Source organism: Pleurodeles waltl, chromosome 6, assembly GCF_031143425.1.
Source record: "Pleurodeles waltl isolate 20211129_DDA chromosome 6, aPleWal1.hap1.20221129, whole genome shotgun sequence".
In the NCBI taxonomy this organism is placed as follows: domain Eukaryota; kingdom Metazoa; phylum Chordata; class Amphibia; order Caudata; family Salamandridae; genus Pleurodeles; species Pleurodeles waltl.
Genome location: NC_090445.1, coordinates 1,603,238,595 through 1,603,258,009, shown reverse-complemented (window position 1 = coordinate 1,603,258,009; position 19,415 = coordinate 1,603,238,595). Strand labels below are relative to the sequence as shown.

Here is a 19,415-nt window from a genome sequence, read left to right as displayed (position 1 = left end):
CAACTTCCCTGACATTAGTGGACAAAGCAATGCCATGACCCAGCGATGTGCCGAACCCCTCCTGCATCGACCTTGAAGCCACTTCTTCCGGGCAGCAATTATTATGCGGTTCCCTTGCCCCAAGCAGATAACTCTTCCTCCCCAATCTTTTTGCCATGGATTCTGATGAGAGCACCTATGACCTATTGGCCAGTTATATCAAGGAGCCAACTGGTAATATGAGTTCCTAGAAGGCAGTGGGCTTGACACGTTTTCTGATAGTGTGATGTTTTTCCCTTCTGGGCCAGATATTGAGGATTGTGCATCATTTGCTGCAGGGGTGCGCACAGCAGTGGAGATCTTGGACTTTCAGGTCCACTTTTAAGAAATGAAAACAGATTAGCTGACTGAGTTCCTCCAACCTGGCTAAAGGACTCCTGAGACTCTTTTACCTTTCAATGAGGCCTTGACTTACATCTTTCTGAGCACCGGGGCACAGGCCTGCTCGGGAGTCCCCTGTCGATTACCAGGTTGCCAGACATCCCCCTCCAGCACCAGGGGGATCCAGCCTTCCTCTCTCAGCACCTCTCCCCGCAGAGTTAAATGGTACAGGTTTCAGCTAGTAAGGTGCATCCTAACATGTTCTGGATAGGGAGTCAAAACACATCAGTACTTTTGGACCTAGGGTTTTCTGCTCTACACGTCTTGCCTTTCGTTCCATTAATGCTTCTTGGTTGCTCAGTCATTACTGCCATGATTTATGGGACTCATTGAGTCAGGTTTTGCCTCTAGTCTTGGAGGAAGCTTGTGCCTTAATTTCCCAGGCCATGCAAGACGCAGTCAAAATCATATATGTTGCCGTCTGGATACCACAGATTGGTTGTTTCAAGCCATTGTGACCAGTTTTGCCATAAGACAACATGCTTGTAGATGCTCCTCTGCTTTTTCCAGGGGATGTCTAGCCCAGCGTGATGGATGTACTCAGTGACTGGTCCTGTCTTTTTGGAGAAACGACCGATTCAGCACTTTAAGGATAGCATGGCTGTGGTCTGCACTCTTGGTCTCGCTATTAGTCTTCCCCCGTGGCTCCTTAGTATCACCTTTTGCAAGGATTTGGCAGGGGGTTTTAACCTCGCCAACAGACACTTCCAGTCTGTCAGCCTTCCCAGCCTCTTTGTGGCCAGGACAGAGGACCTCCTAGGTCACGAAGACAGCAGGGGCAGCATGCATTGTAGCTAACCACCCCTCCCGCTGTGCACCCTCTCTTTGATGTATCCTCTCCAGCACACAGCCACCTAATTGAGACAGGATCTGACATTTACTGCAAGTGTGGCAATCCATCACCTTTGAAGAGTGGGCATTACAAATTGTTAGGTGGCACTATGCCTTCCCATTTCTGGTGACGTTGTCGTCCATGCCACTGTCCCAAAAACTGTTGACGGAGGAGCATCTGTTCTTGTTGCGTAACAAGTGCAGGCTCTTGTGGCCGAAGGTGCCATAGAGAGGGTGCTGATACTTGAAGTGGGTCGTTGTTGCAATTCCCTCTACTTCTTGGTGCAGAAAAAGCATGGAGGCTTGTGTCCAATACTGGACTTGCTTCCCCTTAAAGCCTTCCTGAAAAAAGGAAAAATTCAAGATGCTCACTTTGGCTCAAATCTTGTTTGTCCTCCTCCCTGACTGGATGGAAGCACTGGACAAGCTGGACGCCTTTTTTCACATCCCTGTCATGAGGGCCAGCAGGCATTACCTGCGAGCTACGTGGACCACAAGCAATTTTCGTTTGCTGTGCTCTCTTTTGGCTTCCCTCTCAGTTGTTCATGGAGGTAATATCCTTCATCGCAACTCATCTGTGGAGGTCTCGGGTTCCAGTCTTCCCCTTAGCTCAGTGACGGGCTGCTGAAGGCAGGCTTGCCCTAGGCAGTCGTCAACCAGCTCCAAGACTATGATGATCCTCCTCACTATGCTAGGGGATCACTATAAAAATGCCAAAGTTACACCTTACTCCTCCGATGCTTCCTTTCATCTGAGCCATTCTGGACACGGTGCGGTTTCATGCTTGTTCCCCATAGTGGAGAGCACAGGACATTTGGGGTGTGATGCTGATGTTTCATCCTCGGTCCTGGATCTCAGTGAGTGTGATCCTGAGGTGGTTGGGGCTGATGGCCTCCAGCATCCTGTTGGTCAAATACACCAGATGTCACATGCAGGCTCTGCAGTGGGATATGGAGTCCGGATTGCTACATTAAAAACAAATTTCCCATTGGAAAAAACAAACGTATATGGGTCTTTAGACCAACAGAAAAGGGGGTATATTAATGTATAATTGAAGCTTTGGATTGTGAAGCCTCCTTGATAATACTGTATGTTTTTAATATGTGGGAATACCACTACACAATATTGGATCGCCATGGTAGCGCAGATCTTAGAATTGTATTTATTGATAAATAAGGTGGATATGATCTGTAAAGGGTGGCATTTGTACAATCTAGTTTTCCTGGAGATTAAACAATGGGAATATATATAGGCCTTACATTGTAATAAGTTGCAATACAGCAGTCACAATATGATTGCAAAGTAGCAGCAATTTGTAATACGAATGCGTCCTCAATTTCCATTATTAAGCTGCTGGAAGAAAGTGACTCTGCCTCTTTTATTTAAATGACCAAAATGCGGTCAGTTTTTGACATTGAGGAAGGCTCCATGCCGAGACGCATTTGTCAAACCCTGTTTTCTTTGTTGTATGGCTTAGTAAATAATTTGGAAATCCTCCTGAGTGCGCAACCCTTGGTTTGGTGAAATGGAGATAGTGCGAGACTGCCCTCCCATTCGTAGCACCTGATGTGTTAGAGGTGCAGTGGCTTTTTGTGGCAGAAATGAGGAAGCTGGACAATAATGGACATGAGCATCTTATAATGGATTGCAGTATACTACTTTTATATGACTAAAGCTCTGTGCAAACTTTATGCAGATGTGGTACTGATTCATAATTGCAAATATTTGAGGTATGAGAGCAGAATGTTTTCTGTTGGTCTAAACTCATATCTGTTTGATTTTTTTTTCCAAGGGGAATTTGTTTTTACTATTGACACGGCGCTCTGTCCCCTTGATCTGCGGAGCCCCTCTCTCCTATGTAGTTGTCCGTGTGGCTACAATATTAGGTGAACCTCTCCACACTAGACCAGATTTTGGAGGAGACTGCAAAAGACCTGCAGTTGTAGCTACAAGACTGCATTGTGGTTAGCCCTTCCATACCCGGAGCCGACCATGACCACAGATGAATTGGTTCTGGGAGAGATTCACTATAGGGGCTTCTGTCTCTGGCAGAGCCTCAGCTCTACATCAACCTGTTAGCTTTGTAAGCTATCCACTTGGTGTAGAAAGCCTTCCTGCAATCCATTTGAGGGAGGTTGGTTCAGATGTTTGCTGACAACACCACTAGTGGTACTGCATTTGGTTTTGACCTTCCATAGGTTTCCTCCCTTTGAATCTTTGAATCTTTGCATAGCGACCCACTCAGGTTGCTCACTGTTACAGCTGTGTTCTTGGTTCTAGGGCTCTTTGTTTTATATCCATCGTACCCAACAGTTCTGTGTGGATGATCAGCTCATTATCGGTTTCCCAAGAGCAAGACAAAGGGAAAGTGGTGCAGAAATGAACAATTACCCACTGGATTGTGCTATGCAGAAACATCTGCTATACTGCTAAGAAGCAGCTTCCTGAAGGCTTGAGGGCTCAGTCAAGCAGAGCCAAGACTGCTACCACTTTGTTGGCACTCAGACTGCCTGTTCTGGACATCTGTCAGGCTACTATGTTGGGGTCCCTCCACATGTTCACAAAGAATATGGTCTTGACAACCAGGTCAGTGCAATGGGCATTTGTCTGTTTGGTTTTGCAAGACTTTTTGGCTTGAGCCAATTTACAGAGCCACTGACCAGGAGGTACTGCTTTCAAATCTATTTTAGGGGGAAGAATCTGCAGTTATAATTCTCTATCCGAAGAATCAGTTACACATTTGGTAGTGCCTTTCATGTTAACACTCTATCTAATTGCAGATACCTCACCGATCCTCCCATCTTCCCTGTTCTTTGACCTAGACTCTTTCACCTAAAAAGATCCCATTCTAGGAACCTTCACACTAGTCGAGACCAATTTTATTTTGACTCTGTCTGCGAGTCTGGAATTATAGCAAAGCAACTGATGTTAGTGCACCTGAGCGTCCCCTATGTAGGCCACCTTCAGGCAAGCAATGGGTACTGCTTCAAAGATTTCCAGATCCAGTGTGACAGCTGGGGAATTTCTAAGGGGAGCAGTTTATGGTTAGATCGTTTCTACCAGAAAAGGAGTTTGCAACAGTAAGTGTCTTGTTCTTCAATCAAACCTAGTACACTGTTAGAAAAATAATCACGAAACAACTCATTGGAAACGAAAGATCACATCAGAATTTCATATTTGACATATTTTTATTTGATTGACTGATTTGATTTTTTAAATCAGTTGCCAGGTTTACTTTGTTTTTTTATTGTATGGTGTTGGTGTAATGACTACATAAGAAGATTTATTTAAAAAAATAAAAGTCCCACTCATTATATATAACGTCACTATATATTATTTTACGTTTATTTTTATTATATTAAACTCCTTCCGACATCTAATCACAACTTTGTTAATTGGACGTATTGTGGTGAAAGGTTTTACCATATAAATATCCAGCAGCAGTCTTTCACTAATGCAGGACATACACATTTCCCCAACCCTGCCTACATTTGTATTTGGTATATATTGGTATGAATTTAGTACAGTTTGTAGTTAATTTAACATATTCGTTCTTGAGGATAAAAATGTTATCCTGATACTCAAGTAAAATGTTTTCTCACTGTTTAATGAATATTCTAAGAAGCAGAATATGTTATGCAGTGTTTAGCCATGATTTAATTTCATTATTTATGCATGGTCATTGTTCTTAAGGTTGTATCACGGGTACGGAATGCATTTTACCTCATGAAATCAATGCTTTTACGCATATTCCATTTTGCTACCTCCTTGAAATCTTAGCAGTTCTATTTCAAAATTTACCATATAGAAATATTAGTAGCGCACACACACAAAGGCTCTGTTAGAATCAATATGCAAAGAAAAGGAGTGTGAATTTTATGTTTTTCAATTGTGGTGTTACTTTCCACACTTCTTTGTAGTTAAACTACAATTAGTTAACCATTGAGCAAATGGAAAATCAGCAAAAGGTGCAGCCAGCATCTGTCATTGGCTGTTATCTACCTATATTAAGCAGCCATTGGCTTAAAGAACAACCATTGCTGATGTATGGAACTATGCTTGTTGAAAGTTTAGGGCTAGTTCATTTGTGAAGGAGGGACCACAGTCTGCCCAAGGAGTGCTCCAATTGTATTGCATGCATTCATGGTGATGCTTCTATGGATTGCAGTAGAACATGATTGATTCCCTTTTTTGCAAATAGCCTTCACAGTTTTGCATTGGATGTTAGACTGTTAGAAATGGGGTCTTTGGTTGGCAGTTGGGTTACCCCCTGTCCAAGCAAGGACCCTCACTCTAGTCTGGGTAAAGGAGAATCACCCTCCGTTAACCCCCCCCTCAACCCCTTGGTTGCTTGGCACGAGCAGGCAGGTTTAACTTCAGAAGCAAGGTGTAAAGTATTTGTACCAACACACACAGTAACTCAGTAAAAACACTATAAAATGACACAACCCGGGTTTGGTAAAAATAGATAATATTTATCTAAACAAAACAAGACCAAAATGACAAAAATCCACTATACACAAGTCAAGTTATGAATTTGAAAAGCAAAAGAGTCTTAAATCCTTTAAAAACCGTGAGGACATTGTTAGTGTACAAAAGTACCTGGGTAGCGTCAAAATAAAGCCACACGTTCGAGTGTGCATCGGAAAAGCCAGCGATGCGTCGATTTCTTACTCGGATGCGAGAGTGTGCGTAGTTCCTCCTCCGCTCAGGTCGGCGTGCGTCCTTTCTTCTCTCCCGCAAGAAAGCGATGCATTGATCCAGAAAGGCACCTCGGGTCCGGACAGGCTTTGCGTTGATTTTCCTCACCCAGCGATTTTGCGTAGAAATCCAGTAGCACAGTGTTATGAAACTGCAATGCATGGGAGCTTGCGTCATTAGCAGCAGCCGCTACGGGTGTTGCGTGTCGTTTCTCCAACCACGGTGCGTCAATCTCCCAGCTGCGATGCAGGTGGAGCATCGATTTTAGCCACGAGGCCGGTGGGGCATTGTTTTTCATCCGCAAAGCGGGTGGTGCGTCAAAAGTTTCTCCGCACGGCGGTCTTTGCGTGAATTTCTGTCCTTTTCCACCAGCTGCACCTTTCAAGGGCCCAGAGACATTGTAGAGCACCACTTGGCAGGCAGGACTCTCAGCAGAAAGCCCAAGTGCTGGCAGAGAGAAGTCTTTGTTGTCCCTGAGACTTCAACAAAAGGAGGCAAGCTTAATTCAAGCCCTTGGAAATTCTTCACCAGTGGGAAGTCACACAAAAGTCAGTCTTTGTCCTCTCTCACGCAGAAGCAGCTACTTCAGGCCAATCCAGGAAAGCACAGTCACAGGCAAAGGTGCAGTACTCTTCCTCCAGCTTCTCCAGCTCTTCTCCTTGGCAGAAGTTCCTCATGGTTCCAGAAGTAATCTAATTTTCAGGTGTTTTGGTGCTCTTCTTATACCCCTTTCTGCCATTGAAGTAGGCCTACTTCAAAGGAAAGTCTCTCTTGTTTGCTAAATTCTGCCTTGCCCAGGCCAGGCCCCAGACACACACCAGGGGGTTGGAGACTGCATTGTGTGAGGGCAGGCACAGCCCTTTCAGGTGTGAGTGACCCCTCCGCCCCTCCCTCCTAGCACAGATGGCTCATCAGGATATGAATGAAGGCTACACCTCAGCTCCTTTTGTGTCACTGTCTAGAGAGAGGTGCAATCAGCCTGTCAAACTAACCCAGACAGGGAATCCACAAACAGGCAGAGTAACAGAATGCTTTAAGCAAGAAAGTGCCTACTTTCTAAAAGTAGCATTGTCAAACACACAATCTAAAAACCATCTTCACTAAAAGATGTATTTTTAAATTGTGAGTTCAGAGACCCCAAATTCCATATGTCTATCTGCTCCCAAAGGGAATCTGTGTTTTCATAATACTTAAAGGCAGCACCCATGTTAACCTATGAGAGAGATAGGCCTTGCAACAGTGAAAACTGAATTTGGCAGTATTTCACTGTCAGGACGTGTAAAACACATAAGTACATGTCCCACCTTTAACATACACTGCACCCTGCCCATAGGGCTACCAAGGGCATACCTTAGGGGTGCCTTACATGTATAAAAAAGGGAAGGTTTAGGCCTGGCAAGTGGTTACACTTGCTAAGTTGAGTTGGCAGTTTAAAACTGCACTCACAGACACTGCAGTGGCAAGTCTGAGCCATGTTTACGGGGCTACTAAGGTGGGTGGCACAACCAGTGCTACAGGCTCACTAGTAGCATTTGATTTACAGGCCTTGGGCACCTCTAGTGCACCTTACTAGGGACTTATTAGTGTATCAAATATGCCAATCATTCAAAAACCAATCAACAATACAATTTACGCAGAGAGCATATGCACGTTAGCACTGGTTAGCAGTGGTAAAGTGCCCAGAGTCCTAAAGCCAACACAACAGGTCAGGACAAATAGGAGGCAGGAAGCAAAAAGATTGGAGATGACCCTGCAAAAGGAAAACAAATGTCCAACATAAACCATTCTGTGGCACTAGAACCGTCAGTAAGTTCCCTGCATTACCACAGAGTTCAAGATTACCACGTGAATCAGCTAAAAACATTACTCTCAGCCTGTTCTTTCTGTTACTATCTGGTATATGGTAGGCTTGCTTCCAGCCAATCAGGAGACTGGTTTAGGATACGTTGCACCCTAGCATAGATTAAAAACGGTTTGTCCTGCTTGGCCATGGCCTGTCTCCTCACTCGTCCATGATAGAGAAGAGAGGTGGCAGTGAGGTTTAAAAGGGCCAGTTCCATTGCATTCACTGGCCCATACTGATAATAAAAATCACTGAGGATCCCTGGGGCTTTGATTCCTGCTCCAGCTGTTAGGTTTGTGACTTTTCCTTCATGAGTACATGGGAGATCATCTGTCTCTTCGACTCTAATCTTCCTGATATCCTTAAACTGCCCGTGAACCCTAAAACAAAGAAACCTGCTTATTTCTATCAGAGATTCTCACTTACTCACGTGACCGCCTACTCCCTCAGTCCCTTTGTGTACATGACTCTCTTGCAGTGGCTGACTGTGTACTCCTCGTTTTAGCATTACCTGCTCATGAGCTTCGTATGAAAATGCACGCCTCTATCAGTAACTGATGAGTACCTCATGTGTGACTTGACTTCTGTGAGTCTCCCCCGTCTTGTTTGGCTGCCTCTGCCTGGAATGTGTCAAGACAACACTGCTGTTTCTCTCTGTGAACCCAAGTGAACTGATAAGAGCACATATTTATTTTCAATGAGCAGGAGCAGGATTTTGATTTATTTTGCATAGCTGCTAAGAGGCTGTCATGTGTGACACAGCCAGCCACTCCTAACACGTCAACCTACACTACTCTGTATGCAGCGTGCCTTAAGTCCTTATATACAATGGCAAAAGCAAAAATCTGACGTCCTAGAGTGCAGTGTCTACTAGCACAAAAAACATGATTAACCGATTATATATTTTTTTCTACCTTTCGGTATGCTACTTGAGAAGAGCTTAAAATGTGTCATTGATGCTGTTTTTACCCCAAGAAGTCAAAAAGTAGTTTAAAAATGATAATGTTGTTTCTTTCTTAACTTACTTCATGGACACATGTATTTTTATGTGTGTTAAGATATTTATTTCAAAGTTGCGTACTGACCTTTGAGGTCATCTTAATGATGATTGTGCAGCTGCAGAGAGCTCTTCTGTAGTTTTTATGCGGAATACTGTCCCTGAGGCATGCACAAAGTTTTTGCTTCAGATGCAGAAGAACGTTAGCCTCATTATTGCTTGTGTTGCTTTTCAAGTTAAATCGCATTCCTTCCAAACAGTAGTAATTTCACATTATAATCTTCTACCTAGATGTCTTTCACTTTCTAAATTCACTACAGTTTTTAGTGTCCAATCTTAAAATATGACATGTTTAGACCATACATAAAGTTTTGACAGGAGTATGTCCTTCAGTCCTTCTGCCTGTCTCAGAGGAGCAGCTTAGATGAGATCAGTATTGTGGCTGTCTGTTAAACGTTTCAGTTGGTAAGAGAACTGCATTATGACTGGAAGAAAGGGCATTGTCTTCAGTAACCCAGAGACTCCTATGTGTTTGCAGCTAATGGTACCAGCAGTCCCAATGTAAACTGGGCCACCAATGCGGATTAGTAGTAGTCCATTTCCCACTTGATGTCCCTGTGTCAACAAATTTCTTACTGACGCTCTGAGCTGCCTCTGATGGGTTTTCTCCTTTCTCTGGTAGGTGGCAAGACTGTGTGTGTGCAAAAGCAGAGGACTGCTCATGGCTGCAGTTCTACACTTTGTGGAGGATGCAGCAGGCTCCAGGCTCCAGGCACCAGAGCAGTCTTCTCTGACATCTCATCGCCTTTAGTTTCCACTATCTGGTTGTCGTCAGTGGGTTGTGGTCAGGTAAAGATGCTCCACAGAGGTTGGTGGGCCAATGACTGGGTTACACATGGTGGCCTGTCCCTTCGGGTGACCATTGCAAATGAGTTGCAGGGCTCACAATGGTTCATGACCCCATACTTGCAAGGATACACGCTCTCAAATGGGCCTGTGTGCATGTATGTATTTAGTGTTGCATAGGCCGCATGTACCCAAAAGGCAGTTGAATGCTGTTCAGAATTAAAGACGAGATGTGATTGGAGGAATAGCTGTTTTCTAAACAAGTGGGGACTCTTACAGTATTGTGACGGAGTGTTCCTTAAAGAGGTGCTTTTTCAGCTTTTCGTACATTGGAGGAGGGCTGAGGGCAGTTACGATTGATTGATAAAGGGATGTTGTATGTAGAATGCACGTTACCTTGTTTTTTACTTTTTTGAACTTCTTTGTCTGATAGAGTCAAGCTTGTTGTTGGACCAACAGTCACCAGAGGTGAGCTTATCAACCAGATAGTGATATTGTTGTAGATACTACAACTGGTTTTAAAGATGCTGTGTCGTGGCAAAGAGTGCCAGTGGAGTTCCATCAGGGTGGATGTGATTTGGTGAGACCAGCTGCAGTGTGTAGGATTCATTTAATTAAGGGGACTATTGTAACTGATACGATGCTGTCAAGATGGCCATTGCCACCATGCAGATGCGAGTAGAAGAAGGCTTAAATGGCAGCTCTGAAGTGGCTTTCAGGGTGGAATGGTTTCCGTTTCTTTAGTGGAGAAAGCAAGTCCGAAACAAGTCTGTCTTTTCTTGGTGATGTGTTCCTTGAGAGTGGGGGTGACAGGTCGATTTTATGTCAATCAGATTAGTTCTTCTTAGTGGATTTCCGTAACTATTTTGGTGGGATTAAGCTTCAGGTGACCCTGGACGTTTAGATCTGACGAGTTGCAGTACACTTTCAAATGTTGTTGTTTGTTGCTGTCTCCAATAGTTCTTGGTGGCATGGCCAATAGGTTGAGTGGATAGTGCCAGGCCACGGCCACTCCTAGTTTTACACCTGAGAACCTTTCGCATTCTGGAATATTTAAGGCCCAATGTTTACCGTCAAAATCATAGCTACATGGCTCATAATGCAAGATGTAGGCTAAAATCCAGGAACGACTGTAGTTGTCACACATGATGCTGGTCCTCTTGGAACAGTCGTTTTTGTGCAAATACATTGACACAGCTGAGAGCATAATATTGTTTCAATCCTTAAACAAAAGGTAGTAAAAAGTCTCCAGTAAACATGTTTGTGTTCAACACATCCCAAAAACGTCACAGCTAAATTTTAAGAAGTCTTCCTACTCTTGCAAAATCATTACTATATTAGGCTTTTTAATTTCCTTAGAGTTTTAAACCAGTGCTGCGTTTTTAAATTAATTTTACCTGCATTCACCTTCTTCTGAGCTTGGCGTGCTGCATCGTTATCTGCTCATGCAACAATAAGGCACTCCACCCGTTCATTAGCTGAAAAGCTCATTCTTTTCTGTTGCATCAGCAGGTGTTGTGTTGCCCCTAGGCAGTCTGTGTACTGAAGTACAACGTTATTTTTTTCTTCCTGCTTCTGACACAATTTGTGTGTTTGTGTGATCGCACATCATTTCTGGCTGTCCTCAAGCTGCCTGCTGTTGGAAGTGAGGACATTCATTGTGACGTTTCTATCCTCTTTCGCATTCTAGGCGCTTTCTGACAACTAAACACTGGTATGATAAGAAAATGATATAGATATAGTTTTATGGAAAGATAATGTACTGCCATAAATAATAATATATATATCATTATGGATGGGTAACAGTAAATAATGCTTTTCAGTGAGAGGTTCTTAGTGGCACCAAATAGAACGAAGCTCAAGGTGTCTAGGATGTCATTAGGAACCCCGAGTTGAAAACCGTCCGTATTATTCAATTCATACCCATTTTAATTGTATGTTGTGCATTCCACCTTCCCCATAATCACCGGCCCCTGCTTATATCTCAACCAACAGGTAGTAGCCAAGCACTCACAGAGCCCAACTTCATTCCCATAAGTTTATTTTGCCACAGAAATCAGGAAAATCACAGCAAGGCAGATGGGTTTCGGCTGACGGCCTTTCTCAATGCATTTATCATTCCTCCACCACCCATTCAAAACAAAAACACCCTGGTTCCTTCCACACACTTGCCCCTAGATTTACCTTCCCCCTTAGCGTCCCTCCACCCCATACCTCTTTTCCCGCTCAAACTTAAATAACTAGGCTCCTGCCAATCACCCTCTGTAACATCCATTCCCCGTCTGCCCAAAGTAGCCCACTCTCACATTGAGAGTGGAGGGTCAGCACTGCGCTGACAGTGGTTGAGAGCCAGTTGGTGACGTGCCACATTTTCACTGTAATTGCGGGTTTACAGAGACTCCTGATGATGGGGAGACATGCTGGTTTTCACAGACAGTAAGCCGCCCATGTTGTTCTGCCTCCGTCAGGTTTGTGGAACCCTGGAAGAAAGGCGGAAAAAAGGTGTAGAAGGCGAGCTAGACCACGGACTGCCATTCCTTCACCTCATTCATGTCTCCACAGACTAGGGGGCGGGACACAATGGGAGCAAGGACGTCCCCTGGTAACCTCATAGCAGTAGGGAACAACTTCTGTGTCCACCTGTTTTTTATGTTACAGCAGTGAATAACAAAATGTCAATCTTGTTATTGATGACAATTGTTTCTAATGGAAGCCATGTAAATTAGTAATTAACACGAGAGCAGCTATACTGTTTGTCATATTTCAAATTCAAAATTAGCCTCCAACTTTCTGGGGAAGGAAGCCTAACAAAGTGCATTTTTTCAGGTGTTCCACAGGTCTCCTGTTACCAGCCAAAAAGTTTGTTTTCACTTTTTTTTTAGGTTGAGCATTTGAGACCTCTTGTATATACTTTAGTATATACTTCTATACTTCTTTGTGGGGTCTCTGCTTTTTCACTGGTTTGTTTCAGTGCTCTTAAAAAATCCTTGCTTGCTAGAGGTCAATCCTTGCTCTTTGGCTCACCTTTTCCACAGTTGTACACTCCCCTGGAGCATGGCCCTAGTACTTGTACCCTTCCACTTGTGCCTATGTAGCAAGTGCTTAGGTATTACTTTTTTCAAAGGCTAATAGCATTTGACCAGAGCGCTTGATGTTTCAGTGGCTACAGGTTGTTTCTGTTTCCAGGGCTCTAGTCTATTACTCATTTTCATCTGCAGTCATGGTGTGACTTTGTTTACTCCATTCCTTACTCTCCCTCGCGCATTTTCTGTTCTTGCATTTCAGATGCTTGTTCCTTTTGTCTGTCTTTGTGAACTCACGGCGTCGCTTCGAACCAGCCGCTTACGTCTACTGTTTTACTTTTTATTTTCAGTTTGTGTGGCAAGAAAAGACTAATAGCTCTAACTCGAGCGAACGCGAAACCCACTGCAGTTCAAATGTTTGTTTTTGTTTGGCATCCAGGACATGTCTTCCTGCTTTTATGAGCTAAAACACGTCCCGGATTTAAAAAACAAATCCTCGGCTACGCGTCTTGCAAATGGACCCGAGAAACATGAAACAGCTGGTCTCTTCCGCTGTCCTTCTCTTAGCTGCTCCCCCTCCCTGCCTTTCCAATTCCATTGTGATTAAAAACAGGGTTCAACCCTGTAAATCTTGTTCACGTTTGTCTGAGCCCTTCGTGCTCCATGGCCACTAGCGGTTGACTTGTTGGTTTTGCTTTCTGAAATGAATCCCTCTCAGGCTTCGCCCGGTCGGCGGCCAACAGAGGTCATAAATCGTTACTATTTCAACGATTTTGTTCCCCAGAAAATACGAAGCGAACCCCCCACCCCCCCATAAATTTGGATACAAATCTGTAAAAACTCAGAGTTGCATCCTACCAAGGGCTAGTGGAACTGAAACTGCTCTTTCTAGACAGATGTCAAATACATTTGACCTTTGACTGGAGAATGAAATCCCTAACAGTGAAATACAAAAAAACAGAATATGTAATGAAAAAATGCACTACCACCGAAGGCATATACGAATTAGTTGTATAATTGCTTCTCTAAAACTGAGAAAATTAACGCAAAATGCTCGACCCACGGCTATCCTTACTCGCTTAACATTGTAAATAAAAAGCAATTGGGAAAAATACGAGTTCGTTGGCATTAGTCTGTAGCTTTCATCTGTTATTCATTAGAAAATATTTGACCCCGCATAGTTATCTTTCAGAGTGTAATGCCAGAGATGCTTTTAAATATCATTTACTGGTCCTTGTTAATGAATTCACTAATTCAGTTGTTGGGCAGCTTGCAGAGCATCCTTCACTAAGAAAACATGCGTATAATCTGCTTTGTAACAATGAAATTGATTGTGAATAAAATATAATGTTGTTTTTGGTGCAGATGGTACCAAATTCACAACGTTAAAGTAACACAGACATAATTCATTGAACTACACAAATCGAAAAATAGATGTACCAATAGGAGGATAATGTGAGAAATAACAAAAATTTATTACTAGCAGCTTGGTCTTATGGCATTGGTGTGCTGAAGCATCACTTCAGGAGGGCCACACACTCCTGCTTAAATGGACAGTATCAACCCTGAATCATCTTTCTGGGACTCAAATGCCCCTGACTACCATTCATTTCATGTCCTTTTGGTAAATAAGTGTGTTATAGGATGAGTTCATGGGATTAATTGATGCCCCAGGAGGGCTCATGAAACAGCATCAAACTGTAATCACCTCCTTGATTTGTTGTTTCAGGAAGCCTTGGGTCTCTACGGCTCCACCAGAAGTGCTCATTACTGTCTGGGTAATGTATTCCCAGCAAGTATTCGTAATGGAATTAGTACTACATTTCATAGTTTATTCATTTGAGGGCAGCTGCGAATGGAACATATTTTACTTCGACAAAGTGATTAAATTTTTTAATCTTTGCTGCTCCAAAGACAGAGTAATTTGTAAACCGAACAGTGGGTCACAATTTGCAATGCTAATAAGTACACATTTAGCAAACGTGCAAGAATAAATTCAGCTAGCGTGTGCGTGATAGGTGTACATCATCTCTGTGATACCCTTCGACATTACAGTAACTGTAAACATTGCCAACGTCATGGAGTACATAGTAGGTTATGGAAGTCACTGGCATTTGAATTTTAAGGCAATAAGAATCCAATTGTCGTTTTGGTAAAGTTGGTTTAAGGCTAGTAGGACGTAGGCATAACTATTAAAACAGTTCTAATCCATGAGCACATGCTTATGTCTATAATATATACAACGTTTCTAGCATTGATCCAGGGAATAGATATGGCATGTCTGTGAAACATGAAGTAAAGGACTGCGCATTCATTTTGGGATTTGCAAATGTAATCAAACCGTTATGCAAGGATTGAAAGACGGCAATTCGTAGGTATGTGGCTTAAAGTGTGCTGGCCCCAAGCTTCGGCTTACCACCCAGATCGATTATTTGCCATTTTGTGTTGTTGGATTCCAGTAAATAGGAGCCGTGTAGCGTGCCCTGCTTCTCAGGGAAGGTAAAAAGCTCATGGGCCACATACATTACTGTAAACATGGGACTTTGGCACAGATTATAAGTGAGATGCATCGAAGCGATGGGTCCTTCTGATTGGTAGGCAATGGCATATCACTCCAGGTAATACGTTATGGAACAGATAGACCCTCCTACAACAATGACCAGGAAACAACAAGGCATAAAGGATCAAAAAGATAATGAAGCAGACAGCTGATAGGTCTAGCAGAAGAGACAACAGTTTATCTGCCTCTTACCATTTAGGGAACTGCGAGAGCAACAACCACGAAATGAGACTATATATGGGTACATTGTGGTGCCCTCTATGGGCTGTTTTGAGCATTACAGACTAATGCCAAAAATGTATTCCTGATAAATGTTTTTTTGGGGTTTACATGATGATTGTATATGTTTTATTAATTTCTCCTTATTTCAGTTATGACCATGCTTTAAGCCAGCATAACACCCTTGTTACACTATGACTGTGTGAACACTCTTGATATGTTTTGGGGACACTTCTAGTTTATTTCCCTTGTTACTCCTATGTGGCTGTCTTGTGTATTTTTTGGGGGGAATTGTGTTATCCAGCCAGCAACTCTGATGGTGGGGTGGTGAAAGTGGTATTCTACTAGAATTAGCATGGCAGATTTAAATTAGAATGCTAAATGGTAACCTTTTAAATTTTTGCTACAGACTGAGGAAGAAGGTAAATTGAAGTGCATTAGTTATATGCAGGACCCCTGGAATTATGTGGCAGGAAAGGACCAAATTATGAGGCAGGATTGACCAATGTATGTGGCAAGAAAAGTCCAATTATGCATTTACAATGCCAATAGCTCTAACTCTCGTAAATGCGAGACCTATTGCATTGCAAATGCTTGTTTTGTGCATTGCCTCAAGGCAAACACTCGGGCCAATCAGTCTGATGCCCGGATCGTCTCTATCCAGCCAAACACAGGGTTTTGAGCAACTAACCCATCTCCTTTTTATAGGATGGTAAGTCTTGATTATGCCCTTAGGCATCTCTTACTTCAGGTGTTGCTCTTTCAGGCCTTAATCATTGGAGGTGTATCAGAAAACAGACATATTAAGTTATGCCCTTAGGGATCTCTTACTTCAGGTGTTGCTCTTTCAGGCCTTAATCATTGGAGGTGTATCAGAAAACAGACATATTAAGTTGGCTGACTCTCTAGGCCTAGGATACAAATTCTCTCATGTACCCAAGCTCTTATGCACACAATGTATAATCAGGAGAACCAGTACCCCCAGTCATGATATCTGATTTACTAGGGAAAGTCAGCAGACAGCTTCTCTTCTGAGTTTCAGTTAGCAGGACCTGTACCCTACTTTTGTAATTAGCTGTCCTCATTGATAGTGTCATTAACTGGTTATAAAGGTAGTCGCCAAATATGTTAAAAGGATTACCATTTTTTGTTAAACTTATGCCAACCAGCACTCTCTTGCACAAATCCTTTGGTAAGCAAAATCATTGTAGAACACCTGCCACAAGACCTGTCATGGGTCTCCCACATTAGAAACCATACCTGGTCTGACTCACTGATAAATGAGGATCACATTCTCACATTACACATCATTGAGGACAGGGACTTCCAACCCTATCGAGGGGTTCAGTGTCTTACCACCTATTCACCCACAGAAACGATATCACAGCTCTGCCATTGGGAACACAACTCAGCAAGGTCACTCAGTCTTATACTTCCATCGGCACCCACCCATAATGAACCCAGTTGCTTACACCATTGACCACCATCCATCTTATACAATTGCTTCACTTGCAACACCAGTGTAGTACTTTACTATATAAGTAATCCTCGTACCAAACTACACATTCGTCCAGCCATCCATGTGCAGCAACATTTTCCCTCCCCCCAAACCAACACTTACCCACCAACATTCTTAGATCAGCACTCACTCTGGGTCTGACGTGTGTCTTGTGTTGCTTTAGTTTGGCTGTTGTGTAGGACCTTGAAGGTAGTTCTCTTTGGTATATGAGAATTGACTTCCTTGAGATCTGTTAACCTAAGATTGCTTTTTCATATTTTAAATGAATCTATATTTAAGTAACATTGTCCCATTAAAGACGATGAATCTACTGCCTAAAAGCCTCTGACTAGTGGGCGGTATGTCTTCGAGATAGTCTTCTGTCTACTTAGTTGGATCTGAGTGATTTCAGGTGTAGCATTCACCTGTCTGCATATTTATCGTAGTGTGCTTTCACATCTATAGCACAATGTTTAGCCATTTCAGTAAATATTATATTCCTCTAAAATAGCCCGAACATGCTGGTTGGCCAGTATTTGTTTGTACATGAAAACTTATTGGTAGTTATTTCTTAATACTACGCCCCTTAAAGTTTTGTTAAGTGTTCTGCTTGATCTACTGCTGCATACATGCAATGCTGTTCCTGTACTGGTAACAAAGATATATGTTGTTTAGTTTGTGTTGCTATTGCTCTGTTATTGCAGCTGCTCCTTGATCTGCAATTTTAAAGAACATGTAGTGAGATAGCTTCAAAGAACAGGATGCATGGTCCACTAAAGGGTGTGGCAGTGAACCTGCCCTCATCCACGTCCTAGCTTCTGGGTCGTACAAATATACTGAGTCTTCCTTTTTCATTTGCCGAAGGGATCCACCTCCAGTTATTAGTATTTTAGATTGCTTAGCACAAATGCTGAATTGGCTACAGTCCAAAGGGAAAGACTTCAGGATAGTCCACTGGTCAGACGTTGGACAGTAGTATTCTGTTTCACTCACATGAATCCACTCCTCACTCTAAAAAAAAAATAGAAATAATGTAATTAAAGAATCAATATACTTAATCCCTTTAGTGTCCCTTGCCCACGTGCAGGCAGTCTTTCCCTCCCCCAACATTTCTTCTAATGCACCTAGATTACACAGCATACAAAATGTACTGAATTTGACCGTCTGACTAGCTCTGCACATATTCCGGTCCAGGAGACGTGCAAAGAAGGATATTCTATCGAATCGCAAGGGCAGTCCTACTCAACAAGAACCAGGGTGTAAAGTATTTTTGTGGCAGAATGGTTCTTATTAGTGATACACTTAATTATAAAATAAAACAAGGCAACAATGGCTGTATACAGTTGCATTGTTTAAAACATACTTCAGGAAAAAGGAGTAGTCAAAGCAAGTTATGCAAAACACACACACACATATATATATATATACATATATATATGTATATATATATATATATATATATATGTGCCGTGATCAAGGCTGATTGCCGAAATGCGTTGGATTTGTGTTGTTGGCTGTGAATAAACTCTGGATACGTATATACGGAGGTGTCCTAGTTCTCTTCTGAACGTGGAAAGAGCATTGGATTGTGTGTGTGTGTGTGTGTGTGTGTGTGTGTGTGTGTGTATATATATATATATATATATATATATATATATATAATTTCATGTGCATAGTGTCCCACGTGAAAGAACAGAACAATAATATACAATACAGAGATTTAACAAAAAAGCAACATAAACTTCTGTTTCATAGAACAACAAACAACCATGTAAGTAACCATATGTCACAGGGATTATAATACATCTGTGTCTTTATGTCAGTTACGGGAATTTCAAAGTTGGTTTGTTTGTGTTACATAAGTGTCGACGTTTCGACTGAGTTGAGCATATTGAGTCTCAGCAGGACCAATAAATTTAAGGGACACCTAAAAGATAAATAGAGAAACCCACAGTGACTACTCCGTGAAATCCGAGGGCAGTGTCAACTCATTAGTAATTGACAATATATCTTAGTGGTTCCTTCAGGCATCAAAAATGGATGTAGACTCAATAACACTCAAAGTGCTGGTCAAGGAGTAAAACTACTCACTCGGGGGTGCCCTGAGAGGAAAACGTAAAAAAAAGCAAATAAGAGTGAGAATTAAAATCAAGCACTGATGGTGTGACGGCTGTACTCAATAAATAAAATAAGAATATGCATGTACTCTACAGAATAAAGTAACAAGCACGAATGTGCCTCAGGAAATGTACGATTTGTCGGAATGGATAAATGATAATTTGTAGCTATGTGAGCCGTTGGGGTGTGTGGGATAACCCAGGCTTAGTTAGTATCGCAAACAGGAGCCGCAAGGGCGCGAGGCCGGCTTCGGGGTGAATAAGATAGGCGCTGGTCATCTCCTGGTGGCATCACTGAAATCTATTTATCCTGGTGTCCACTACAAGCATTACATTATGATACTGGTCAGTCACTCTGGT

General features: G+C 42.5%; 1 protein-coding gene across 1 annotated transcript in view; it reads right to left on the bottom strand.

The window, feature by feature from the left end:
* Positions 1-8,885: 8,885 nt before the first annotated feature.
* Positions 8,886-19,415, bottom strand: part of LOC138301218 (kelch-like protein 9) — a 289,687-nt gene continuing 279,157 nt past the window's right edge. Inside the window, exon 4 of the mRNA XM_069241460.1 lies at positions 8,886-17,949. Within this exon, the coding sequence (XP_069097561.1) occupies positions 17,623-17,949 (327 nt within the window). The 3' untranslated portion in view covers positions 8,886-17,622. The remainder of the gene's footprint in view (positions 17,950-19,415) is intronic.